The sequence below is a fragment of the Danio rerio genome, chromosome 13 (assembly GCF_052040795.2).
Source record: "Danio rerio strain M-AB ecotype USA chromosome 13, GRCz13ab, whole genome shotgun sequence".
Taxonomy (NCBI): domain Eukaryota; kingdom Metazoa; phylum Chordata; class Actinopteri; order Cypriniformes; family Danionidae; genus Danio; species Danio rerio.
The window spans coordinates 47,022,501-47,050,000 of record NC_141033.1 but is presented as its reverse complement, the minus strand read 5'-3'; the positions used below and the strand labels follow the sequence as shown (position 1 = coordinate 47,050,000).

Genomic DNA, 27,500 nt, shown 5'->3' with positions numbered 1-27,500 from the left:
GAAACCAAAAAGAACCTGAACATATAGAACAATCCTTTAAATATCCAGTAGATGGGGGTCAAAACCACAACTGGCTATATGCGACTACACAACAATGATTCATTCATTTTCTTGTCGGCGTAGTCCCTTTATTAATCCGGGGTCGCCACAGCAGAATGAATCGCCAACTTATCCAGCAAGTTTTTACGCAGCGGATGCCCTTCCAGCCGCAACCCATCTCTGGGAAACATACACATTCACACACACTCATACACTACGGACAATTTAGCCTACCCAATTCACCTGTACCGCATGTCTTTGGACTGTGGGGGAAACCAGAGCACCTGGAGGAAACCCATTCGAAATGCAGGGAGAACATGCAAACTCCTCACAGAAACGACAACTGAGCCGAGGTTCGAACCAGCGATGTTCTTGCTTTGAGGCGACAGCACTACCTACTGCGCCACTGCCTCACCCTCACAACAATGATAGTGATTCAAAAATGTATGTTTTGTTGGGCCGAATCTTGTTATATTTTTGACGTCAGTTGTGGGCTGGGGGGAGGAGGAGGAGGAGGGGGCGCAAATAACCTGCGCGCCGGCAGTTTGAGACCCCTGTTGTAAATTTTGTCAAAGCAGCTTAAAATAGAAATTCTAGCAAGTTGAAACTGTGTCAGTCCAGTCCAGTCCAGAGTTTAGTTTAGTTAAGTGTGGGTTACTTTTCACTGCTGAAAGTCCAAACACTGAAGAGCAAATCTATCGATGCGCAGCTCTACAAGTCCCAAACCAAGCAAGCCAGTGACGAGCAACAGACTTCACCAGTTGACGAAAGTGAAGGAAAATAAAATAAACAAAAAACAATAAATTAAATTAAAAAACTTGGTTATTTTCAAATATATATGTGTAGCCTGTAACGAATGCCATCATATCAGTATATATATTTATATTCAGTAAATGTATGTATTTTTATTATTTAGTAATGTAATGTGTATTTATATAGCGCATTTATTGTGTATTGCCATACACCCAAAACACTTCATAATCATGAGTAGGGGAATGATCACTCGAATGAGGTGATGGCAGTCACAGGACAATGGCGCCAATGCGCTCACCACACACCAGCTATAAGTGGAGTAGCGAGACAATGATAGAGCTTATTCGGTGAAGGGGGATAATTGGGAGGCCATGATGGGTAATAGCGGATGTAGAGATTTTGTCCAGGACACTGGGGTTATATCCCTACACTTTATGAGAAGTGCCTTAGGATTTTTAATAACCACAGAGAGTCAGGACCTCAGTGTAACATCTCATCCAAAAAGACGGTGCTCACTGACAGTAAAGTGTCCAGACAACAGGTTGAGCACCCTCTGCTGGCCTCACTAACACCACTTTCATCAGCAACCTTGTTTTCCCATGTGGCCTCCCATCCAGGCACTGGCCAGGCTCAGCACTGGTTAGCTTCAGTGAGTAACCAGTCTTGATCTGCAGGGTGAGATGGCTGTGGCTATATATTTAGTTTATAATGCCTTTTCTATGCAGGTCACTTGAATTTTTTTCAGGCTACAAAAAACTCAAACTCTGCCTGAAAGACTACCAGTGATTTTGGAATTTTGCAAGTCCTGCAAATGGTTGGAGTCAGTCATAAGCCTTAGAAACACAAGCAAAATACAATCTTTCACTCTATTAAAATCAAACGTTGCAGTGTTCTGAAATGTGCAGCATAGGCTCATTCTGAAAGCCTAGCCCTATATACATTCCTGGAAATTTGCAAATTATGTAGCCAGAGGAACGTATGTCTGGATTTCATCGTTAAAACGAACATTGGTATAACGCCATTCCTGTTTGTGCTTACCAGCTGACTGCTTACCTCAGCGTGGATGGCTTTCTTACTGTTACCATTTTGTCCATTTGAGACGCTGAGTGGAGTTGACCGTGATGATGGAGTTCAAGTCCTGCAAAGAACAGTTCCAGAAGCAGAAAAAAAGCCAAATAAATTGAAATAATCAAGTAGATAACAGTGTGAGAAGTGGTAAAATCTGAAAACGTGGTAAAAATCTGGCTGCCGCAAGAGCTTTTCTTTTTCTGGATTGCTTTTTAAAACACTATTGGTTGGGTTTAGGGAAGTGCGTAACTGGGTCAATTGGTGCTTTTTAAAACACTGTCAGTTGGGTTAAGGCAGGGATGTCCAAGCTCGGTCACGGAGGGCCAGTGTCCTGGGGAGTTTAACTCCAACCCTAATCAAACACACCTGAACCAGCTAATCAAGCTCTTACTAGATATACCAGAAACTTCCTGGCAAGTGTGTTGAAGCAAGTTGGAGATAAACTATCCAGGACACCAGCCCTCCAGCACCGAGTTTGGACACCCCTGGGTTAAGGGAAGGGGGTGGGAGTGGATTATAGGTTGGTCGGTCAGTCAGTTAGTCAGTTGACAGTGGCCTCTGGTGGATTTACACAAAAGCAGCAGGTGTGAATGACACTCATGAGAAATTTGAGATCTCAAAAAGCATACACAGCGGGCTCTGGCGGATACGTGAAAACAGAAACAGCAAAAATAACATACCTCCTGGGACGTATTTGGTGCTCTCCAGAAATGTATGTAGGGGTACGTAATCAGAATGAGCCTGCGTTAAAACCAAAGTTCCTGGTCAACTATAATCCCAACTTGACATTGCAGGTCTTGCGATGTGATTATTGCGGATCCGCACATTGCGATATCGATGTTTAAACAGTGTATTGTACAGCCCTAATTTAAACCTGCTCTATTGACCTCCTCTAGTGAGCAGGTACAGCCATTGGAACCTAATTTTCTTGAATCTTCCGCTCTCATTCATTGCCATTGATTTTTAGCCATAAAAGAGCTTGTTATGCTGCTTGATGTTGCAACCTGCATTTTCTTATTTTCTTATTTTTTTATGTGTTGTCATAAACACTTGTTTGTAGAGCAAGTAGTTTGACCATTTGTTGTCATTTGTTATTCATGGTCATTTCGCCCATGGGCAAATGAATCCGACGTCCTAAAACAATCATTGAAAAAGAGCTTACTTCTTCATTGTGGAAGAAGGTGAATAGGTGTAAAGTTAATCCCCACATTTAAATCATAGTTTAAAGTGATGGAGCAACAAGATTAGGGGTAATCCTGCTTTATTTTGAAATTAAATTCAGGATCAAACTGGTGGTTTAAATATAAGCCTGCTCATTTTTAAGCAAGGGTTTAAAACCAGGTGTAACCGTATTGTTAGATACGGCTTGGCTTAATATAGATTTAATTTGAATCCTTTTTAGAGCAGATAATTCTACACACAACAACTGGTTGAAACTACTAGGCATTAAGACAGGAGGAGTGTGTCCTACAGGTATTTGTCAAGCCCACTCATCTGTGTGGAGCACACTCATGCATCATACCATTATGTGATGCATTGAGTGTATGATGTGATGCATTAAGTGTATGCTTTACTAAAAAGATAGGTCTTTAATCTAGTTTTGAACTGAGAGACTGTGTCTGAGCCTCAGGCATTATCAGGAAGGCTATTCCAGAGTTTAGGAGCCATAAATAAGAACCTCCTTTAGTAGACTTTGCTATTCTGGGTACTACCAGAAGCCCTGAGTTTGAGATCTTAAAGAGTGGGTTGGATTGACAGATAGATAATTCTACACGCATCAACTGTTTGGTGCTACTGAGGAAAAAAATTATCCTACTTCATTTTCAAATTCGGAAGGGCTTTTATAGTAATATTTTATAATAATAATACTTAATTTATTTTGTCTTACCTTTGATAAAAGTTCATAACATTTTGTGAGTTATTTCGCAAAATATTAGGTTTCAGATTACAGTGCAGTTTTAAGACTAGCAGGGATTTGTTCAGTAGCCAATCAGATAACTACAGAATTGTTTTTAAGGGGGCAAATAATATTAACCACCAGTAGAAAACACTCTTTCATTTCTCTCTGTCATGATCACATCGATCTAGGCCTTGGGGATTTGCTGGAAACACTCAATATCACCTGAACTAGAATTCTGGCACTGAACTATATTGCCCATCTGGCACCTCACTCACACACCAGTTTCGGATCGCTCCTAGTTTTGTATACACGGCTGGAAGTCATCGTGGACTGATATCCTAGACTACTTATACACACACTTGCACACACACAGAGCTCAGTCTTGTTTGCTGTAACATTTCTTAGCATTCCCTTGTCCAGTTTTGCCTCGCTTTTGACCTTTTAGACCTTTGCCTTGTTTACGCTTTTGGATTACCCCATGTTTCTGTTTGCTGACTTAATATAAACTCCATTTGAATCCTCAACTCAGTTGTACCCAACTCCCTTAACTGACAATTGCACCAAGTTTTTGCACATTTGCACCAGACACTTTTCTTACAATCACTCTATTTCTCTCTAAACAATAGCTCTAAGGATGTTTGCTTCACACAGTTGAGTGGACTTGACAAGCCACCTGTAGAAACAGCTGAATACACTCCCACTTTTTACTGTAGCACTTAATTCTCTATGCGCCAACAGTTCTTTTGTATTTTTAGCACTTCTTGTGTGTATTGCCTCTTTTTGTTAAATTGCTGAATGCCTCCTCAATTGTAAGTTTGCTTTGGACGAAAGCGTCTTCTAAATTACTAAATAAAACATGCAATGTTTTTGTCTATTAATTCTGTCCACACCTCCGCTCAGTTAAACACACCACGGTTTATGCACAAACACACGCTTCCCCGACTGACACTTTCGTCTGCTTGTTTTAGAGTGTGTTTTCTCTGATCTGCTTTTTGTAATTTTCTCTCTTTGTTCGCATCTACGGGCTTTAAGCGCAAATGGTGTGTTTGTAGCTCAATTTACGGCTGTGGGTTTCTGGCGTGGGATCCATGTTAATTAATGCAGCGTGGGTTAATGTGCAGCTTTTAACATGTGCTGCTGCTTTAAGGGTCATTGTCTCCCTGTTAGGATGTGTCTAATAAAAGGCTGGTTAAGCATTGGTTAGCTGTGTTAATGTATCTCTGTCTCTGCCTTTTTGAGTTGTTAGCGTCCAGTAATTGGCTGGGCTTAATTGCACAAGCCTGCTCCCTACGGCATAAGAGAACACGGTGGATGTCCCATCCATCTAGACGTGTTGCTCCGGTGACGTGCACACACACACACACACACACACACACACACACACACACGCTGAATGCTTCACTGGTCACAGATTTTCTCTTCAATCCAATTGTGTGAGAGGAAGAAAGAAAGAAAGAAAGAAAGAAAGAAAGAATGAACAAAGTAACAAACAAACAAATAAATACATAAACAAGGACATAAATGATAAAAAAACAAATAAATAAATAATCAAAAACTAAATAAATAAATAAATTAATTAAAACAAAGGAGGACATAAATAAATAAATTAATTAATAAGGAATCAAAAACGTACTAAAGAAGGGAAGAAAGAATAAAAAAGATGGAAAGAAAGCCAAAAGAATGAATTAATTAATTAATCAAAGTAACAAAAACAAAGAAAAGAAAGAAAGAAAGAAATAATAAAAACAAAGAAAGAAGCAAAAGAAAAGAAACAAAGAAAGAAAGAAAAATAAAGAAAAAAATTTAATTAATCAATAAATAAAAGAAAGAATTAAAGAAAGAAAGCCGGGAAAAAAAGAATAAATAAATTAATTACAAATAAATAAACAAGCAAACAAATGAATAAAGGAAACAAACAAACAAATAAATAAATAAATACAAACAACAAATAAATAAACAAGTAACAAACAAACAAACAAACAAACAAACAAACAAACACATAAATAAATAAATAAATAAATAAATAAATAAATAAATAAATAAATAAATAAATAAATAAATTAATTAATTAATTAATTAATTAAAGCAATGAGAAAGGAAGAAAAATAAACAAAGAAACAAAAACAATTAATAAAAGAAAGAAAGAAATTAATAAATAAAAAAATGAAAGAAAGAAAGAGGTAATGTAAAGTTTCTCTACACTGCACGAAAATAGAAATGTCCAACTGTTGTTCTGTACTTTTTTTTTCTTCTTTGTTTGACTGAATTTGACTGCATCACAACAGCTCTGAAAATAAAACTAGAAGTGCTGTCCTGACTATTCTGATTTGCTGGTCAACATAAGACAATAAGGTATTCAAATGAGTAGAGTGCGAGGTGTGATAATTGGCTATTATAATCGCATTTATGTTGTTGTTTTTTAATAAAAACCCTTATTTGGTGAGCTTTTGTTGTACAAGGGTCCCTTGTTTATCACAAGAGTTACCTTCTAAAAATAGCCCATATTATGTGAAATCCGCAAAGCAATTATTCTAGATGTTTTAAGGCTGTAAAACCCCTCACTACACACTTCATACACTTTTTTTCAAACAGGCGTTAACATTTTTACATTTTTTCTCTCTTGTTTAAACACTCTCAAACACAAGTTCAAAGTTTCGTCGAAAAATAAGTCCGTTATTATAGAATAAAACCAAAGATCAAAACCTGTTGTCAGGCGCAAACGTTCATCGCTGTCAGCAAAAGGTCAATGATCCACAAAGCGAAAGCAGACTCCATCCTTAAGGCCCACGTTATTTAAAATGAAATTATTCAGATGCCGCTTTGTGACATAGCAGAAATATGACCAGTGTGATGAATCGTAGCTTGGCACCGCAGAGAGCTGGTGATTATACCCTGTAACCTATGTTAGCATGTTGCTGCGTGGCGCGGCATATCCGGTGTGTGACGATGGTCTTGCTGCGGACAACCCTTTTTGTGTCTTTGTTGGAACTCACACTGCTAGTGATCGAACATTTATGTTAATTTGGCAAGCTAAACACATTTTGAACTGTACGAGACGCAGAGGAGATTGATTGACAATGGTCTACAGCCAATCAAGATGCAGAACACAATGCGCTGTAAAAAAAAAAGTCAAATTGCACTAAAAAAATTATTATAGCAAGGGGCCACTGTAGTATAATTATGTTTCGGTGATTGTTTGCATTTCACACGTTTCAGGTAATCTGAAAACATTAGCCAAACACAGGCCTGTGTTGATAATCTTATTTGCATTTATTAAATATCCACGCATATAATCAGCAGTCCTTCAGCAGGTTTTACGTTTATGTGCATGTAAGTCAGCTCCCAAAGTGCAGCTCAGCATTTATGAGGGGGTTATTACTGATCAATAAGCGCCATCTACTGGCAGAACATGAATAAACCATTTTGTTCTGTCTTCCTTAAGTGTGCTTTATGTAGCATGATTTTGTATTATGTTTTTATTTCATATTTTAATATTACTTATGCTGTGATCACACCAGCGTGGCAAGCACGGAAAAATCACACTATTTGCGCGTAAATAAATGCGTGAACATTTTTAGTTTACTTGCTTCATTTGCGCGTCAAACCAGCTTCATTTGCACGTCTAATTCACTTCACAAGAAACGCGGATGTGCAGGGCTTCTGTCTGCCCTTTGACTCTAGCTTCATTACTAAATGGCCAACATTAGATTTTATTGTGAAAATAGCTGTGTTTATGTGTTTTATGAAGGCTGAAAAACAGTGTAGATTCATTTGGAGTCCCCTAGATACTTTCGGAGGTGCACCCAACTCTATGAGCTCATAAACTCCTCCAGAAACTTAACCTGGATGATGGAGGATTTTAGCGGTGCTTCTGATTAAACTGTTGATGGTGTTGGCAGGAGGATTTTCCCCCGGGACACCAGCAACAGGCGCCAAGTCATAATCACGCCCCTTCAAGAGCAAGCTACTAATTGGGTAACGCTGCGCGAATAGCCGCTGAAATTGAGATTTTTGAACTTAAGCGATACGCGATACACGCATTACGCGTGTCAATAGCGCAAAATGCTCAGCTCATGCCGCTTCATTCGCGTGAATTGCATCATTCACGGGTATCGTGCCACAGGATGTCTATTTGTGTCTTTGCATTGACTTAACATGTAAATCACTCGCGTTTGATGCTGCTGTCGTGTCTGGTGTGAACGCAGCATTACAGGGCTGTTTTAAAACAAAGTTGATATTTAGCTTCATCATGTTGGTGTTTCTTAACATCTAATTTTTACGAGGTGTGTCGTTAGTCTAATGCTTAACCCCCAACCTGGAGGACCAGAACATACACACATACACTATGGACAATGTATATTACCCAATTGACCTATAGTGCATGCATTTGGACTTGTGGGGGAGACTGGAGCACCCAGAGGAAACCAATGCGAACATGTGGGGAATGCCAACTGACCCAGCCGGGGCTCAAACCAGCAAACTTGCTGTATGTCGACAGCACCATTGTAACTCCCTCATATTTTTATATTATGCAATCTAATGCAGTTACTATATTATCAGAATTGACAAATAAGAAAGTGGTTATTATATACTTAATAAGAGTAGTCACTGAGGTCCAACCTATTTCACCCAGGTCCACCCACTTCAAAATTTGTGGCCTCGCCCCTGCCTGAACTATATTCAACATTGATCTCTTCCATATGCAAGAACACAACCCTGTGACTTTTCTATAGCCAAGGCGAGTTGAAATGGTGCTTTACTCGCAGAGAGCGGCTGAGGCAAGATGTGTCTGATATCGATCAGTCTGTGTCTCGCTACACACACCTGCTGTCTCTGACCATCAATACACAGCGCTAATACACCATCAGCTGTAATGAGGATGAATGGGCCGCGTGTGTGTGTGATGTACACACTCATTTCCCCTTGAGAGAGGACATTTGCTTCTTTGCCTGTTAAAAGGGATCGTTCACTCACAGGAAAATTCTAAAATCATTTATTAACCGTCATGACATTATAAACTCTTTGCATTTTTTTTCTTCTGTGGGTGTAGGTTTCTGAAAAGGACAAAAGTATGGCATTAATGAACCATAACACATCACCAAGATATTATCCAAAAAAAAAAATAAAATAATAATAAATAAATAAATTTTGTCTTCTGAATTTAATGCTTTGAATTAAGCTGCTATTCATTCTATAAATCTTAATTTCTCATTATTTGTTTTTAATTCAGTATATTTAAACTGGTGAGTTGTTTAAGTGATATTACTATAAATGTACTTTAGAAATACTTGAAATATACTAGGAAACATTTGATATGTAAAACGTGAAAACCAATGGTCTTTTCAGCATCTTTGCAACACTTAAGAGATTTTTTTATCTTATTTAATTTTATTTATCAATATTTTGTTAGATTTTATTTTTAATGTATTTCCATTATTTTATTTTTAATTTTGGTATTTTTTATTGATTTTATTTTTTATTGATATTTTATTATTTTTTATTTACTTTTATTTATTTTATTTTTATTATTTTATTTATTGCTATTTTTTTTGTTATTTCATATTATTTATTGCTATTTTATTTTTATCAATGGTATTTTAATTATTTATTTTAATTATTTTATTTTCTTAATTGGTATATTTAATTTTTTTATGTAATTAAATTTTTATAATTTCATTTTTTTGTTTTTTTTATTTTGTTTTTATTTATTATTTTTATTATTGATAATATTCATTATTTTATTTTTATTATTTTATTTTATTTATTTGTATGATTTTATTTTATTTTATTTTATTTATTGGTATTTTTGTTATTATTTTATTTATTGGTATTTTATTTGAATGTAATTTCATTATTTTCTTTTAATATTGGTATTTTATTCAATTTATTTTGTTTTGTTCTCTTTTACTATTTCATTTTATTTGTTTATTCATTAATTTTTTCATTGTATTTAATTTAATTTAATTTTTTTATTATTTTATATATTGTTATTTTAATTTAATTTAATTTAATTTAATTTAATTTAATTTAATTTAATTTCAGACAGCTGGTCTGACAGTTGTGATACTTTAAAAAAACAACAATCATAAAACTTCCCTTTTTGTATTTTAGCTTGTTTTTTAAGCAAATAGGCTCTGAATAAAATTTGGATGAGTAAAAAAAACTTTGGAACATACATACATATGTACATTTTGTAGTAAATTAAAGAAAAGCAGAAACTCAACAACAAATCAACACAGACTAATACATTAGCATTTTCACTGAATCAATATTCATTTCTGCCCTACGATATTTAAAAGCGATTAAAAGAACCAAAAAAAAATCTTCGTAAAAAATGATATCGGTGAGCTCATTGCCATGCAGTTACAATTTATTTAACAGCCCTAATTGAGACAGGCATCATTAAATCAGACGGGATAAATTGCTTTAATTATGTTATTGTCGTGTCTAACATTGCCGAGTACTAATTACTTTTCATCTGTTGCCACGGCAGCACAGCTCCGATAGTCTCGTTAATCTGCCGCACCGTTGCGTTACTTCTGTTTTTTATTTTCTTCATGTTGAATCCATCAGTGATTGACGCCCGTGATTGACGGATGTGACACTGAAGTGGATGAACAATCCTGAAAGTGACATCCTTCAGCAGAGACAGAGGAGGCTTTTCCGAGAAGAGAAGCTTCGGCTGTGTTTATTACGCCTAAATCCTTTAATAGAATCTCAGTGACTGATATATGAAAACCACAGGCACTGAAAGGTTTGCGATGCCTGCTTTGTTTTCTGAGTTATGCATTTGAAATGATCACTGCTTATTACTTTTGGATGGGGAATCCAATAATGTGCATATAGTTATTGGATATGGAATAAGTTGTGTTTACTGAATTGATACAATAAGTTATATCAGATCGAAAGAGATTTTTTTGAAACACTAAAGTTAACATGCTTAAGTGTTACTCTGACATTTGTTCATAAATTAAACCCTAAATTTCTACTAAGACCCTCTACAAGTTTGTGATTAGCTCCAAAAATTGTATAAGTTTGTGATCACCTCAGTCCTAAGTCATTGCATTTGGGAACCAGTGGTTCTTAAGGCGAATGCGTACCTTGACTCTAAGGGTCAAACAACAAAAAATAAGGTCAAATATCTTGTTGTTATTCTGGAGTCAGATTAGTTACTTCCGAAATGCACACAAAATTTTTTTGAAGAAAGACAAGGGGGATATAATCTGAGAGAAGAATAACATTTTAGAAGGTTGAAAACAAGGACAACTTTAAAAGGTTTGTGTATGTCTATCTGTAATGTGAAAGTATGCAACAGTCTAGATCAGGCTCTTAAACAATTTCAGGATAATCAATTTAAAAACTTGTTTAAATATATATTATTAAAGGAATATGATGATTAAGGTGATTGTAAAAGGATAAAATTAATTTTTTTAGGTCTATGTTACAAAATGTAAAGGTACAAATGGAATCAAACATATAATATGTCAAAGATGCCAAAAGGATAGAATATGTTTCTTTTAAACAGAAGAAATAAGTTTAAGCAAGGCGACGGAGTGGCGCAGTAGGTAATGCTATCGCCTCACAGCAAGTAGGTCGCTGGGTCGAACCTCGTCTTGGCTCGGCTCAGTTGGCATTTCTGTGTGGAGTTTGCATGTTCTCCCTGCATTCGTGTGGTTTTCTCTGGGTGCTCCGGTTTCCCCCACAGTCCAAAGACATGCGGTACAGGTGACTTGGGTAGGCTAAATTGTATGTAGTGTATGAGTGTTTGTATGAATGAGTGTGTAGATGTTTCCCAGAGATGGGTTGTGGCTGGAAGGGCATCCGCTGCGTAAAAACGTACTGGATAAGTTGGCGGTTCATTCCGCTGTGGCAACCCCGGTTTAATAAAGGGATTAAGCTGACAAGAAAATGAATGAAGTTTAAGCAATAGACGAATGATGTATGTGGTAATGGGGTGGGAATATAATAATGCTTCATCCCACTCCATTTTTGATCATGTTGAAATGTATTTTTTGTTAATGATATTTTATGTATGATATTTCTGTTCGAAAATAAATAAATCAAATCAAATCAAATCTGAATTTCAGTCATCATGTCAAAGCAGTAACTAAATCAGCATACTATCATCTCAAAAACATTGCAAGAGTTAGAAGCTTTGTTTCCAGTGAATGCTTAGAGAAACGTGCTCATGCTTTAATCAGCAGCTGGGTGGATTACTGTAACAGCCTTCCCAAAAAGACACAGACACAGTTACAGCTCATTCAGAACGCTGCAGCCAGGATACTGACCAGAACCAGAAAATCTGAGCACATCACACCTGTCCTCAGGTGTTTACATTGGCTCTCAGTTACATTCAGAATAAATTTTAAAGTATTATTTCTTGTCTATAAATCTCTAAATGGCCTAGGACCTCAATACATTACAGATTTGCTCACTGAATACAAACCTAACAGATGACTCAGATCTTTAATCAGATGTGCTCCAACATTAGGCAAATTCAAATCAAGACTGAAAGCACATCTGTGCCTTTACTGAATGAGCACTGTGCTACGTCCCACAGATCGCACTATTATGTCTTTCTTGTCTTTTTCATTCTTTTAAAACCAGTTTTTAATTTTTCTTTTATTCTTGTTTATGTAAAGCCGTTTGATTTATCACTGTGTATGAGATGTGCTATATAAATTAACCCGCCTTGCCGATTTAGGTTTTATAGGGAAATGGTGGCAGACTTTGGTTTCTCTCCATCTGTCAGCTTGAGGACAAGGTGCGTGTTTCTCAGTTGATTGTTGTTTCTTCATCTGTGAATTCTTTGTTATAAGTACAGTTTAAAAACAATAGTTTTTTTTCTCCTATAAAGTTTTCTCTTTCTTCAACCCTCATCACCTTCAGAGAAAAGTTAGAGTTCTGCACGAGCATACTTTTCTAATAATCGTGTAGCCAATTCAAATTCAAATATAGTGCATAATCAAGTATTAAGGGGGTCATACAATGGATGCGCCACTTGGCAATGCACCGTGCCTCGCAGCGACTTGCATTTTAGAATTCTAAACGTTGGTTTCTATTAGGGTATGCACATCGAAGCCTCAAGTCGCGGCCATCCACAGCGCCCAGCTACGATTCAGGACACTGTTCATATTTCTACCATGCCACAGAGAGCCATCTGAACACAATATGATTCCACAAGCTTGGCACACCTGTCTTTGGGAATTTTCGCCCATTCCTCTTTGCAGTACCACTCAAGCTCTATCAGGTTTGACCATTACCATCTCACTCAAAAACAAATCCGGAAAGAGTTTTGAACATTTGTTCTATTTAAAGCTTGACACCTCTGTAGTTACACCATGTACTTAGACCATCAGGAAATGGGAAGTGACGGTGTACAGCCATTTTCAGATCTTTCAAATCAGATGTTCAATAGGATTTAGGTATGGGCGTTGGCTGGGCCAATAAAGGACATTCACCAAGTTGTTGTGAAGCTACTCCATTAATATTTTGGTGGTGTGCTTTGGGTCATTGTCCTGATGGAAGATAAATCGTCACCTTAGTCTGAAGTCAAGAGCACTCTGAAGCAGGTTTTCATTCAGGATGTCTTTGTACATTGCTGCATTCATCTTTCCCTCTATCCTGACTGGTCTTCCAGTTCCTGCTGCTAAAAACATCCCCACAGCATGATGTTGCCACCACCATGCTTCACTGTAGGGATGGTATTAGCCTGGTGATGAGTGGTGCCTGGTTTTCTCGAAACGTCAGTAAATATGTTTATTAACTAAACGGCAACATGATGTTAAACAGCATTAAGAAAAAACATGTCAAAAATGTCAAAATTGTTGATTTCACATAAAATCCTTGACATCCACACATTGATGCCATAATTTGCAATTGAAAATAGCTAAATTAAAGAGTTAGGGAAAATCTTGTCACTACACTGTTTATTTCTTGAACGATCCCAGCAGGCACACAATGTCATAAGACATTTTAATATTAGGTTAGATTTAGGTTGTGACGACAGGTTACCAAAATTCAATGTCTAGCCAGTGTCAGGACAACGTTATATTGACATCCAATAATGACATCGAATGATGTTGATTTTAGGTTGTCTTGGAAAGTATCCAAAATCCTATGTCGAGCCAACATCTTAAATCAGCATTATATTAATGTCAAATACTGACATTTATTCGTCAAGAATAGAACAAAATCCAACATCTGAGACTTTATAATGATAACGTCCATACAGCATCAAGCTGTAACATCATTAGACGTTAATATTTGGTTGATTATAGGTGTGACGTTGGGCATTAATGTCGGCCTGATGTTGGATTCTGATCTCAACCCGATTTTCATTTGCAAACAAATTGCAACATCCCCCAATATTGATGTACAACTTCAATCAGACACCATGTTGATGTCTTGTGCCTTCTGGGATGCATCATAATATGATAGTTCAGCTGTTATATCTAGTTACGTCTACAGTGTAATTACGTCATTGTTTGGAAAAGCACCCCAAAATGGGAATTTAATTCCTAGCCATATCGGCCTATAAAATGGCAACTTTTTATTTCCCGATGGTCTTAGTACATGGTGTAACTACAGAGGTTTCAAGCTTTAAATAGAACAAATGTTCAAAACTCTTTCCTGATTTGTTTTTGAGTGAGATGGTAATGGTCAAATCTGATTTAGTGATTTATTTGCCTGATTGATTTTTCTTAGTATTATAGCCTTCTCGGAGACTGAGTCCTCTTTAAAATGGAAATCCTAGAATCACCCATGGACACCAGAAATCTCTTGAGTACAACAACATATTCTGCTTTGTTCTGAGTTATTTCATAGATTTGAATCAAAACATGTTTAACACATTCCCGCTTTCTTTCTACGCTTTCAGCCGTTTACTGAGACTGCTGTGCCATTATTTCAATTAATTTTTAACACGCTGGTCTATTATCGTGGTTGAATGGTGGAAACCCACTGCTGCTTTTTAAAAAACCTATAATCAGAACGAAACGCAGCTGGAGGATGATGTGTGAAATTTAATTATTTATCTGAATCCAGTGCAGTTAATCAGACTCCATTAAACTGTTAATCAGAGTAATCGTGTTGTTTGAAAAAAATCTGACAGGAAATTAGAAAATGTAAGATGAGCGTTCAGATAGGATTACCATTCGTCAACTCGACTGACCACATTTCTGTTTATTTGTTTTGATTTTAATTGAGTTATAACTCTATTGAACTTTGAGCTCTGGGGTCAAAAGGTCACATTCTGTCCAGATGTGAAGAAGGATTGTATAACGGATATTGGATTTCCAAGGTAGATTCATCTTTTGTCTGCTGAAACAATTAAAAAAAATATTGCTGCCTTTTTTTTGTTAAATCAGATGAACTCTTCTCGTAATTTCAATTTCAACATCAATCAAGTTGACTAAAATTATTAAGTTACATTTTTATAATCTACTAAATGTAGTTGAAACCTGTTTAACTTATTAAAATAAGTACCAAAAACATTTGTTGTCATGACTGTTTGTTATATCATTTGTTTATAGCGCAGAAGATGACAAATGCATATATGCATAAGCTATATAAACAACCTTTATGAGTTTGACATGCCAGATAGATTTTTTTTTTTATAGCAGTGCAGTCAGAGAAATTAATCGTACATTTTAAGCCTGATCTGTCATTTGTTGATAGTAAAATTTGGTTAATAAAATTGATTTTAGTTGAAAATCAACACATAATTAGAGTTGTTATCATTAGTTAAAACTAAAAATAAATATGATTAAAATGTTAAATATCAATGGTTAGCAGTTTAAAGGGCACCTATGAAGCAAAAATCAACTTTTGCAAGCTGTTTGGACAGAATTGTGTTAATTTTGAGGCAGACCGCATCGTGATTTTCCCTGTGTTCCCATGGTAATGCGTATAAACTTGTCCAAAGAGCAGGATTTATAAAAGAAACTGGAATTAAAAGATCTGTTCCAACTACGTGGGCAATACAGCAAAAAAATAAAATAAAATAAATAAATAATAATAATAATAATAAATTGGTATTGATAATTATTGAATATTTTTAACAATCAATTTGCTAATATAACAATATATTAGAATATTAGTTTTTTAACATTTCATTTGATTTACCATAATTACTAAGGGAAGTAGTTTTAATAGTCAAAAACAAAGCAAACTTTAAAGTGTCAATAATAATAATACAGTAAACCTCAAACTCTGTAAACAAAACAAATTATGATAATCAAATCTGAGCTTTCAAGTAAAGAAACCAGCAATCATTGTTCAAATACATACTGCAACATTAGAAATTGTGAAGTTAAATGACTTTATCACTCCCCATGCTAAACAAATCTTTCAGATGGGGTGCCAGAGGCTGGGGTGCACAAGAAAAGAAACCAAAAAGCCACTCTGGCGACATCCTTACATCCTTTTTTATTTACAATCTGCTTACTGCTGTTATACGGCATTCATTTTCACGTGTTGTTTTTCTGATCTAAAGTACATTTTCAAAACTTATGCGCATCTTAGCATTTCCATCAACCGATTTTTTTTTTCTGCACATTTTCAAAATGTATGCACATCCTGGCATTTCCATCAACTGTTTTTTATGTTCATCTTCAAAATGCGCATAAAAATAGGTGGATGGAAACAAGGCTAATGTGATCCTTTAGTACAGTCTTTTGTGTCATCAAACTATTCTTGCTTTAAATATACACAGCAAGATTTTTTTGTTGTATACACCCTTTTCTGCTTTAAAAAATAAAATACTTTGTTGTGGCTTAAAATATTGCCTGCATACTCAGCTCTCTGGTCTCCTCCTGCAGTTTTAGTAGTGTTTATTTCATTTCCCATCGCATCCTGAAGTTAATTTCTGACCCTTCATTTCTTTTAACCGAAATGTTCTCCTCCAGTTTGTCTCCCTGATGTGTTTGTCGAGCACAGAGGTGCAGCGGTTTGTAAAAGTGGTGTAAACTCTGTAAAACACATCAGTCCCATTATCGTAAGACAACAGTCGACTGATGCGCCACTGTGCCTCTCGTCCTGCTTGGGGAAATTGAAGCGATAAATTCCTTCCTTTTCAGACTTTCTCTTTCTCAGTCTCTGTTTCAGTCCCTGTGATCTCTCTGTTATTCTGTAGAACAAATACAACTGTGGTCGAGAGCTTTTAGAGACTGAATGTCCATCAGTCTGGTGCTGGAGTCAAGATTAACTCAGATCAGACAGGATACAAATCAGGTGTACTTCTTATTGGAGATTAAAATTAAAATAAAGTTGTATATAAGTTAGTATCAGTATGTTAGTCTTAAGGATATCTTTAAGCTAGTGTGCTCCAAAACAAAGACAGAATTTGCATTTAGAAGATATAAAATTGACAAACATTTAAAGCTTGCAGTTTATCACTTCCGCCTAAATGGATCCATTTTTTTTTACATCACCTCTTACCTGTTTCTCAATATACCTTTGACCAAACAAATGCTCTTTAGTATATGACATGTCCCGCCCCTTCAAGACGATTCTCATTTGATTTTCATTTGATGTGGTGTGCAATAAAGCTGTGATAAAAAAAACAAACCCTATTGGTTGTTTTTTTTTAAAGGGGAGGGGCTACAATATGTCTCGCCATTTCTTTGTTGCAGTTTGGATTACGCTAGACATCAATTTAAAAAAATGCACATTTCAACGCACTTAATGGGACCTATAAAGTATATAATTTTCATATGAAAAATTGGATATATTTTACATAAAGTTTTTATTAATTAAAGGTGCAGTATGCAAGTTTGAAACCCAGTGGTTGAACTAGGTATTGCACTCTTGGTTCAAACCACATGCAAAGCGCAGGTTGCCCGATTGATAACACCAACAGCAGTGTGCCTAACTGTCGAGCCTAAAGGCTGATTTAAGACTGATTTGAATCATGTTCTAAATAAAAGCATTGGGACACAATAGAGGGAATATTTTCCGTATTAAAAGGAGTTTTTATCCTAACCAACACCTGAAATTTATATTTTAGAAACAACTTCTAATTCTTTCATTAGAACAACATAAAACTGACAATGATCACCTCAGCTAGACCTCATGTGCTTTATTCTGTGTTAAACGCTAATAATGGGAGTTTGAAGGCCATTTCACATGACATTTTTTGCCATATACTGCAAGCAGCAGCAGAGAATTTACCTCAGATCTTGAAAATAAAATAAACCGCTTGAAATCAAACTTTAGAACCGTGACTCAGTGTAAACAAACACATATCAGTGATTCAGCATGTACATTTAATAATGTTAAAGAGGTTTAATATGTATTAATTATATTGTAAACCTTACCATTTTGTTGGAGTGCAGTGAGTGCACTATTCTGTGCTTCTGAATGGCTGTTTAAATTTCTGTCGTGTTTTCTTCGGTGAAAACAGCCAAACTGCTTATTACTTCAAATCCTATCATGTAGATTGTTGTTAGGGCACAAGCTTACAATGTAACCTGCACACCATCAAGGTTTTGACTTAAAATCGATCCATTTAATACATGTTTTTGGCGTGTTTTTTGATGTCATTTTGACATCAAGGTGCTTGCAGGGTTAGTAAATACATTTACTATTACTTTAATCAAGTTCTAAAGTGTTACTCCAAAGTGTTACAATTTAAAGTGATCCTATTATTCTTCATGTAATATCTAATATAGTTGTTAATGTTGTAAATGTAAAAGGTCTGCAAGTTTTCGTAGATCGTTGTAGATCTGATTTGAAATAGAACAAAGACTATTTTATAGTAAACTTACATGTGTTTGTTAAACGTTTGCTTAATCCCCGAAACCCGTAACGTAGAGTTTGGTTTGTGTTGGTGACATCTTGAGATGATACTGTCTTCTGCAATGGATTCAAGATTTGGTAATGGACATTTGGTTTCCAATATGTACTGTTCAATGGTAAACCAGTCATAACAGACTATTCTATCTGACCCATCAGAGTAGGGTAGGCTATCAGAATGGTGGAATTTATAGAGAGCAGATCCTTTCCCCAATCATTTCACACACTTTTAAAAAGCAGCTGATTCTCTTCTGTGCAATATGAGGAAAATGTATATCTCAGGTTGATATAAATCTGTCTGAGGAGGCATTACAAGGCCACTTGAAACATTAATACTAAACTAAGTTATATTTTTCCCATATTTCTTATGCCCATTAATGTTTAATATACTTTAGGTTTTGAGGCGAAATAGGATCTGTTGATGTTCTCGACAGGATACTTGAGATTCATCCTCTGAGAACAATCTACTATTTTTGGTATTATCCTGGATTGTCCTGCTTGCGGGACATACAATTTAAAGCACCCTTGGATGATTGAATGTAGGTCTCAGTCAAACTGTATTAGCATCTCTTCCTCTCTAAAGGGTTAGTTAATTTTAATCTCTGATTTTATGAAAGATTTGGGGAGATATAAGTCTTTATGATGTCCCGGATTGCACTGTAGAGTGTGTATTTCTTTTTAAATATATTTTTTGGCCAATTTATAAAGTTGATTAAAAGGAATTCAAGATACATTCTCCAAAAACAAACATTAGTATTTTACAGATCTTCCCAAACGTGTTTGAAGCACTTTTAGAGACTTTTCCCTGGAAGTTACAGTAAGCTAAACTGCTAATTAGTATTTAGTGTTTACTTATGCATTGGGTCTTTGTCTCGGAACAATTTACTTGTGTAAGAATACGCTTTGAACCCTCAGTGAAGTCATTTTGAATCACTTCTGATTGAATATTATTCAACGTTTTGAAACCGTTTTAATTGATCTCATAGACGTTGAATTAAGTCTTTTTTGGCATTAAACATGGGATGGTTTACTCATCTGTTCTGAGCTCAAATATTGCCAATGACAATTAATTTGCACAGAGACGAATTGCGCATTGGCAGGTTTTGGGCTTTCTAATTTGAGCCATTTATTTTTATCTTATGAGTTTATGACGCTTAACAGCAGTCTGGTGTTGTTCAGGTACAGTATGACAGCTCTAGACTGCAGAGATAATGACCACAGATGGAAGTGATGTCATTCAGAGACACTACAGTTTGCAGGTTGAAATCCGGCCTGCATTTTGATGTCATTTCGGGCATAAAATGATTAAATTACTCATCTATTAAATGATATCTGAACATGCACACGCAAAAAAAGAAAAACTGAGTGACCTTTAGCTGTTTTATTAGATGAATATGATGTGCACTGTGTTATGAATACTGTTGCTGCATTAATCACCTGCATTATAAAGCATAAGAACACTGTGTTATTTTTAATGTGAGATTTTGACTGTGAAATTAATTTCTGACTTAATGATCTTTTGTTCAATCATGTAGAGAGTGAAATCCAACATCCGCCGTCATGTTACTGAAATATCTCCTCATTTTGTTAAACAATAGAAAATGTGTGTTCTGTAGTGAGCATAATAACCTGCTTTCTTGGGTGCTCAGTTACTTTAAGTGTTTAAATCGTCTGGTCTCTTCAGCAACATGACCCAGTGTGAGCTAATATGTTTTCGTTTACTTCTGGAAGTGGTCAAAATGGACAAACTCAAAACACTTAAAGGGCTAGTTCACCTAAAACATTAAAAAACCTGTTATTAAATACTTACTGTTATGTCATTCCAAGCACGAAGACCTTCGTTCATCTTCAGAATTCAAATTAGGATATGTTAGATGGAATACAAGAGCTTTCAGACCCTTTTTAGACAGCAATTGTGTATAGAAAAAACCAAAAGGATTCAACTGATCAATTATAATCATATGAAGCTCCAAGAACAATTTTGTGCACCTAAACAACTGTAAGAACAACTTTCTTTGAACTTGTCTTCCACATCAAGTCAGGGTGGGCATTTACTACAGGCATTATGACGTACTTTCCAAGAGTTCACACTTAAGCCCTGGTCACATTACACAATTTTTTGTCATGATGTCCACACCGCGGGGAGTCATAAACGTCAAATAGTCGTGCCACAACTTTCATTTGTTTCTTCTCATGTAATGTGACATAGTTCATGACAACCGATACCATGTCTATGATGCCTCAAGATACCATCGCAAAAAGGTCTAGCATGTTTAATTTTTCCCCTGATCTTCACGACACAATTTCACAGTCATATACGAGGTGATACTGTTAATCCGTGGGTCAGGTAATCAAAACACAGGCTGCATATTTACTTATAGGTCGGCCTCAGATAAGATTAGTCATTGGTTATGTAAGCTTTAACTACTTTCTCTAAAATATTAAAGTGCTTTAAGCAATTTTACCTGACAGACTTCCACAAATGTGCAGGCATCTCTATTCTCACAATGAGTTTCTGAATTCTCTCGCCCTTCCAACCGAGTTTCTTCTTCTGAGGTAATCTGGAAACATGTTCAGTGCTGCTAATACATTGTAAAAGCCTGTACTGCTTATTCAAATTACTTGATTAAACTTATTTAATTGAAACTGACCGGCACATTGGATGATTTTGTTGTTAAATATTAAAACAGTTTAACAGTTTATCTGAAACTGTGAATATTTCACTTTAATTTAATTTAAGTTAGATTTTATTTTAACAAATCAGTTTGTGCTTTTGCGCTGAAACATATAGTGGACTGGTTTTAAATTGCTTCACCACAAGTATTATTCGTTATTCTGTATTCTAGTGGATAACTGACAAACAAAAATACATTCAAATTAAGATACAAATTATACCAATAAAATTAGTTTAAAAAGGTATTTCTTCCAAGAAAAATAGGCTAATTATTATTTTATTTGTGCCCGTCCACTACTCAACTGTACGATGATGATTTGTTTTACTCTGTAAAAAATAAAGATTTAATCAATGCTTCACTTTAATTGTTGTATCACAAACCTCTGTCATATATTAAGCATCTGATTTTCCTTGGTGGTAATGTGCTTTCATTTTCTGTCTCTCTCGCAGCAAGTTCAGGCGAGGGAGTGTTTAATAAACAACACTGGCAGGAAAATATACATTTACATTTAAAAGAACAACATCTACGAAATATATGTTTGATCCTATTAATGTCATAATGAATGCTCTTAAATAATTTAGCCTAGTTGTCAGCAGTCATCCGTGTTTATCGAGATTGACATACTAAGATAAAAAAAATTATTAATAAAATAAGAAATATTGTTTTACACGTTTGACTGCTTTGGGAAATAACACTCGTCATAGACGTCACGAAATGACTGATCATGAAGGAACTTGTAGTCTGGCACAATTGTTACCCACGATAAGTCAAGATTTTATCAAGACCAAATCCCATAATCTGACAGTGACTTTCATAAATGACAATAAACGTGTGTTCTGACCGGGGCTTTAGATATTGCTTGATACTTACAGTAATAGCAGGTTTGGCATGCTGTCCTGGAAGACAATTGAGCCCAGGGCTCCTGCCAGGTCAATTAGCATGTAAGGGGGTCCAAGACCAGGTCGTTCTCGAGAGCCCCCCTGGTAAAGTAGGAAAAAAAGAAGTTGAGGGTGGAGGATGGATTGGAATATTTTTCCAAAACGAAGATGAGGAAAGTAACGTGAAGTGGGCTATTTATTGTAGGTTTGGGTTAATCTGATGATTGCGAATGAGAGACCAGCCACAATCAATTATATCGATTACTTCTCTCGAAATTAGTTTACCAAACTTCACTTATTTGCTGTTATAGTCAACAGAACAATATGCACGCATCATATTGCCCAAAGTAATTTTTATTTTTTTTTACCTGACTTGGAAGGCATAGGCAAACAAAGTTGTTTAAATATTTTATTTGGTGCATAAATGTGTTTTTAGAGCTTAATTTGATTAAAGTCGAACTACTTAAGTCACATGGAATGTTTTGACAATGTTTTTGGTTCCTTTTCTGCACTTTGAACATCTCTCGATCATTGCTATAATGGTGGATGAGAAAGTTTGTCTAAAAACAAATTCATTTGTGTTTCGAAAACTATCAGGGATTGGTCTTAGGTCATTGGAATGACTTGAGAGTAAGTAATTAATAACTGAAATTTCATTTTAGGGTGAACTAATCTTTTAATATGTCATTTACACCTGTGTTTATCATTGTCCACTTGTGATCATATCGACAAACATCCCAAATCTCAAAATCATGTGAAAACAGTCCTTCAACAAGTTGTCTGAGGCCATTTTACCATCATCAGGGTGAAATACTGTATGACCAATTTTTTTATGAGATATGTTAACGAGTTGAACACTAGGTTTCAAGGTTAAACACAAAATCCCCCGACTGGACATTTTTGGCTTTGGAACAAGGAATCAGTGAAGGAGATACTGTAAAAACTCTGTCATGGGAGTTGAGTTATGTGTCATGCCAGCAATAGCTGTTAGTTCTTCTTACCCCCGAGCAGTGAAAAGGTGATTTCTCATCAAACGCTATTATTGATCAACGGTGGTATTGATCCTCTTGTTGCGTCCAGACACTTTCAGCTTTGAAGTCTTTTTATGTGTTGAAACCAGACCACCTGCACTTCTCTGGTTCTGCGCTGTTTTGTAAAGGAAATCTAGAGATGAACAGGAAAGCCGGCACCTTTGAATGATGCGCTCTTTTGTTTGTTGTCTTTCATTGCCAGCACCCCCTGCGCTGAAGCTGTCTGTGAACGAGACGTATGTGGTGGATCCAGGTCAGGACGTCACACTGGCGTGTGAGGTTACCGCCGGATTTCCCACACCCACAGTCAGCTGGTCACGGTACCCGGGGTCTCTCCCTCAGCGCTCGGTGATTCGCGGCGGGTCACTCACTGTCTGGTCTGTTACTCCCGCTGATGCTGGCATCTACAACTGCACAGCCGTCAACAACGTGGGAAACCCGGCCAGAAGAACAGTCAGCCTCATTGTGAGATGTGAGTGGACTCATTTGTACATGTGTATTAGAATTCCAATTTGAATGTGAGAACGTGGAATGCAGATGCATTATATTCATATTCATACAGTTTTCAAAAGATTAAAAAGTTTTTCAGATACTCTGATAGACAGACAGAAAGACAGACAGACAGAAAGACAGACAGATGATGGATGGATGAATGGATGTTGGATAGAGATAAACAGAAAGCTATATAGACAGACAAACAGACAGATGATGGATATAGACAGACGGATGGACAGACAGATATGCAGAAAATAATATAAACAGACAGACAGGTGGACGGATGGTTGGATGGAGACAGACAGACAGGTGGATGATGGATATTGACACACAGATAGACAGACAGACAGTAAGGGACAGGCAGACAGACAGACAGACGATAGATGGATGGATGGATGGATGGATGGATGGATGAATGAATAGAGACAGACAGACAGACAAACAGACGATATATAGATAGATAGATAGATAGATAGATAGATAGATAGATAGATAGATAGATAGATAGATAGATAGATAGATAGATAGATAGATAGATAGATAGATGGATGGATGGATGGATGGATGGATGGATGGATGGATGGATGAATGAATAGAGACAGACAGACAGACAAACAGACGATATATAGATAGATAGATAGATAGATAGATAGATAGATAGATAGATAGATAGATAGATAGATAGATAGATAGATAGATAGATAGATAGATAGATAGATGGATGGATGGATGGATGGATGGATGGATGGATGGATGGATGGATGGATGGAGACAGACAGACAGACAGACGGATGGATGGATGATGGATAGAGACAGTCAGGCAGGCAGGCAGGCAGACAGACAGACAGACATATGGATTGAAAATGGACGGATAGAAAGACAGACAGACAGACAAAAGGATAAGTCAGACAGACTGACAGTAAAAGATGGACAGACGGATAGACAGACAGATGCATGGATAGAAAGACATAAAAAGGCAGACAGATGGATGGATGGAAAGATGGATGGATGGACGGACAGACAGACAGACAGACAGACAGACAGACAGACACAGACAGACAGACGGTAAGGGATGGAAAGATAGACAGATAAACAGACAGACAAATAGATTGATGGATAAATGGATGATGGATAGACAGACAGACAGACAGACAGACAGACAGACAGTAAGGGATGGAAAGATTGACAGATAAACAGAAAGACAAATAGATTGATGGATAAATGGATGATGGATAGACAGACAGACAGACAGACAGACAGACAGCTAGACAGACAGACAGACAGTAAGGGATGGAAAGATTGACAGATAAACAGAAAGACAAATAGATTGATGGATAAATGGATGATGGATAGACAGACAGACAGACAGACAGACAGACAGACAGACAGACAGGCAGGCAGCCAGGCAGACAGACAGACAGCTAGATAGACATGGATCAACACACAGACAGATAGACAGGTTGATGGATGAAATAGAGACAGAAAGACAGACAGAAGGATAAGCTGATAGATAGATAGATAGATAGATAGATAGATAGATAGATAGATGGATGGATGGATGGATGGATGGATGGATGGATGGATGGATGGATGGATGGATGGATGGATGGATGGATGGATGGATGGATGGATGGATAGATAGATAGATAGATAGATAGATAGATAGATAGATAGATAGATAGATAGATAGATAGATAGATAGATAGATAGATAGATAGATAGATAGATAGATAGATAGATAGATAGAGGGATAGGGGGATGGATGGGTGGATGTATGGGTGAATGGATGGACGATTAGATGATGGGTAGAGACCAACAGACAGACAGACAGACAGATAGACAGCCAGATAAACAGACAGATTGACAGGTTTATGGATGGATAAAGATGGACAGACAGACGTATAAATGGATGATAGACAGACAGAAAAATAAACACAGACAGATGGATAGATTAATGGGTGGGTGGAGGGATGGATAGAGACAGACAGATTCAAGTGTACTCTCAGGATCTGAAGAGGAATGAGTTTCCTCATCTGTACACAGCTCTGGATAAAGCCAGTTCATTTCTTCAGTTGTGTTTTGGTGGCACAGAAATCCCCTCACCTCTAATGGCTGGAATATCAGTTATGTCTCCAGCTATCGGATTGGATTTAAGTTTACACCTTCCTCAGACCGCCTGATTGACACGCATTTGAATGAGTTATGACTTCCTGTCTGTCTTGCGCTTAGCAGAAGAAAAAAAATTGCAGAGCCAGATTCGTTCATATGTATGCGTGGGAGCGTGTGTTTATGTGGCGTGAGCGTGAGTTAGCGGTTGAACTGTAATTAGCTCTCTTGGCAGTGTGTGATCGTGTTAAACTCCTCAAGCCGAGAGGGTGATTCAGGAACGGCTGCCATAACGCCTGCCGTTCATCAGGGCTCACGGCTATTCTTAGCCTCTTTAATCATTTTTTATTTACTCCAATTAATTTGAGAGGAATGGAAGTAATTAGCAAGTAGAAGCGTTTTATTTGGGAATGCGCGCTGGATCCGTCTCTGCTGACGGTAATGAGCTCGCTTTGTGTCAAACGCACAGGCAGGTGCCGCGGACGCCCGAGCGCAGCCAATCATCCAGGTAAGGCTGCCGTCTGTTGACAAATGCAGGCCGCTGAACATATGGTGTATAAAGTGCCATATAAAACATAGAAAGTTTCTGTCTCCACCTGCAGGGTCGTTTTTCATACTGTCAGAGCATAAGCACATGGCTAAGCTGTTATAGTTAGGAACTGTGCTTCATTACAATATATAGTTTTAACATCGATATCGCAGTGTGTGTCTACGATAGTCACATCACAGGATATGCAATGTTGAGTTGGAGTTATAAAGCGGCACATTGGCTCATTGGTTAGCACTGTTGCTTCACAGCAAAAAGATCACTGGTTTAAGTCCAGGGGTGCGTTTCCGAAAACCATCGTTAGCCAAGTAAGTTTGCAAGTTCTGTCGTTACAAACATAGTTTGTTGATTTTGCGTTCCCCAAATACATCGTTCCAACAAACATTCGCAAACTGTCGCAAGCTTGAGCACTCGCAACTACACCTTTGGAGCTGTAGTTAGAAACATAACTCCTGGCTGTGTTCTATTCCCAGTTATCCCCCCTATGCCCTATTCATTTAGAAAGTTCTAACATTTAAACTTGGAATTATATTTAAAAAAGCATAAAGTTATCTCTCATTGGTGTAATTTGCTTTCAAATTATTTTAAAGTTCAGTTTTAGCGATCTTCATGTTTACAATTGCGCTTTCTTCGCAGTGCACTTTGAAAACATCGATGTCATTTGGAACACAGCCGTGGCTCATATAGTGACCTATTATTTAAAAGCGGAATTTACCTTACGTCTCCAAAGCTTGTAAATAAAATAAAAAACATAGCATACGTTAATGCTTTTAATTTATAGTTGGTTATTTATTAAGTATCTGTAGTGTATTTGATATGGGCCTGTTGGCTAGAACATTTCTGCAGTGGTTTGAATGTCTCAAATTATAAAAGTAGACTTTAAAAAAAATAAATAAACAACATTCTACTTAATAATAATAATAATAATCATACTAATAATAATAATCATCATCATCGTTAATATTATTAATATTATTATTAAAAAAGGATTTTCTTCATTTTCTAATAAATAAATATTTAATTTAATTTCCTAATAAATAGCCTGATTATTATTTTTTTTTTTATTTATATGATTTATATATGAGATTAGAATGCGTGTTAGCTTTTGTGAGTGATTTTATGTTTTAGAATAGAATATGTAATGTTCTCAATAATATTAGTAAAGGAAACACTGGCCCTATATGTTCCATTTACATATATTTCAATTAATAT

The 27,500-nt window shown here is 36.4% G+C and overlaps 1 protein-coding gene across 2 annotated transcripts in view; it reads left to right on the top strand.

Moving 5' to 3' along the window:
* mdga1 (MAM domain containing glycosylphosphatidylinositol anchor 1) overlaps window positions 1-27,500 on the top strand; it is a 409,026-nt gene that overhangs the window by 245,846 nt on the left and 135,680 nt on the right. For both annotated transcript variants that reach the window (XM_087279741.1, XM_087279742.1), the window contains exon 7: window positions 23,343-23,612. In XM_087279741.1, the coding sequence (XP_087135867.1) occupies window positions 23,343-23,612 (270 nt within the window). The remainder of the gene's footprint in view (window positions 1-23,342; window positions 23,613-27,500) is intronic.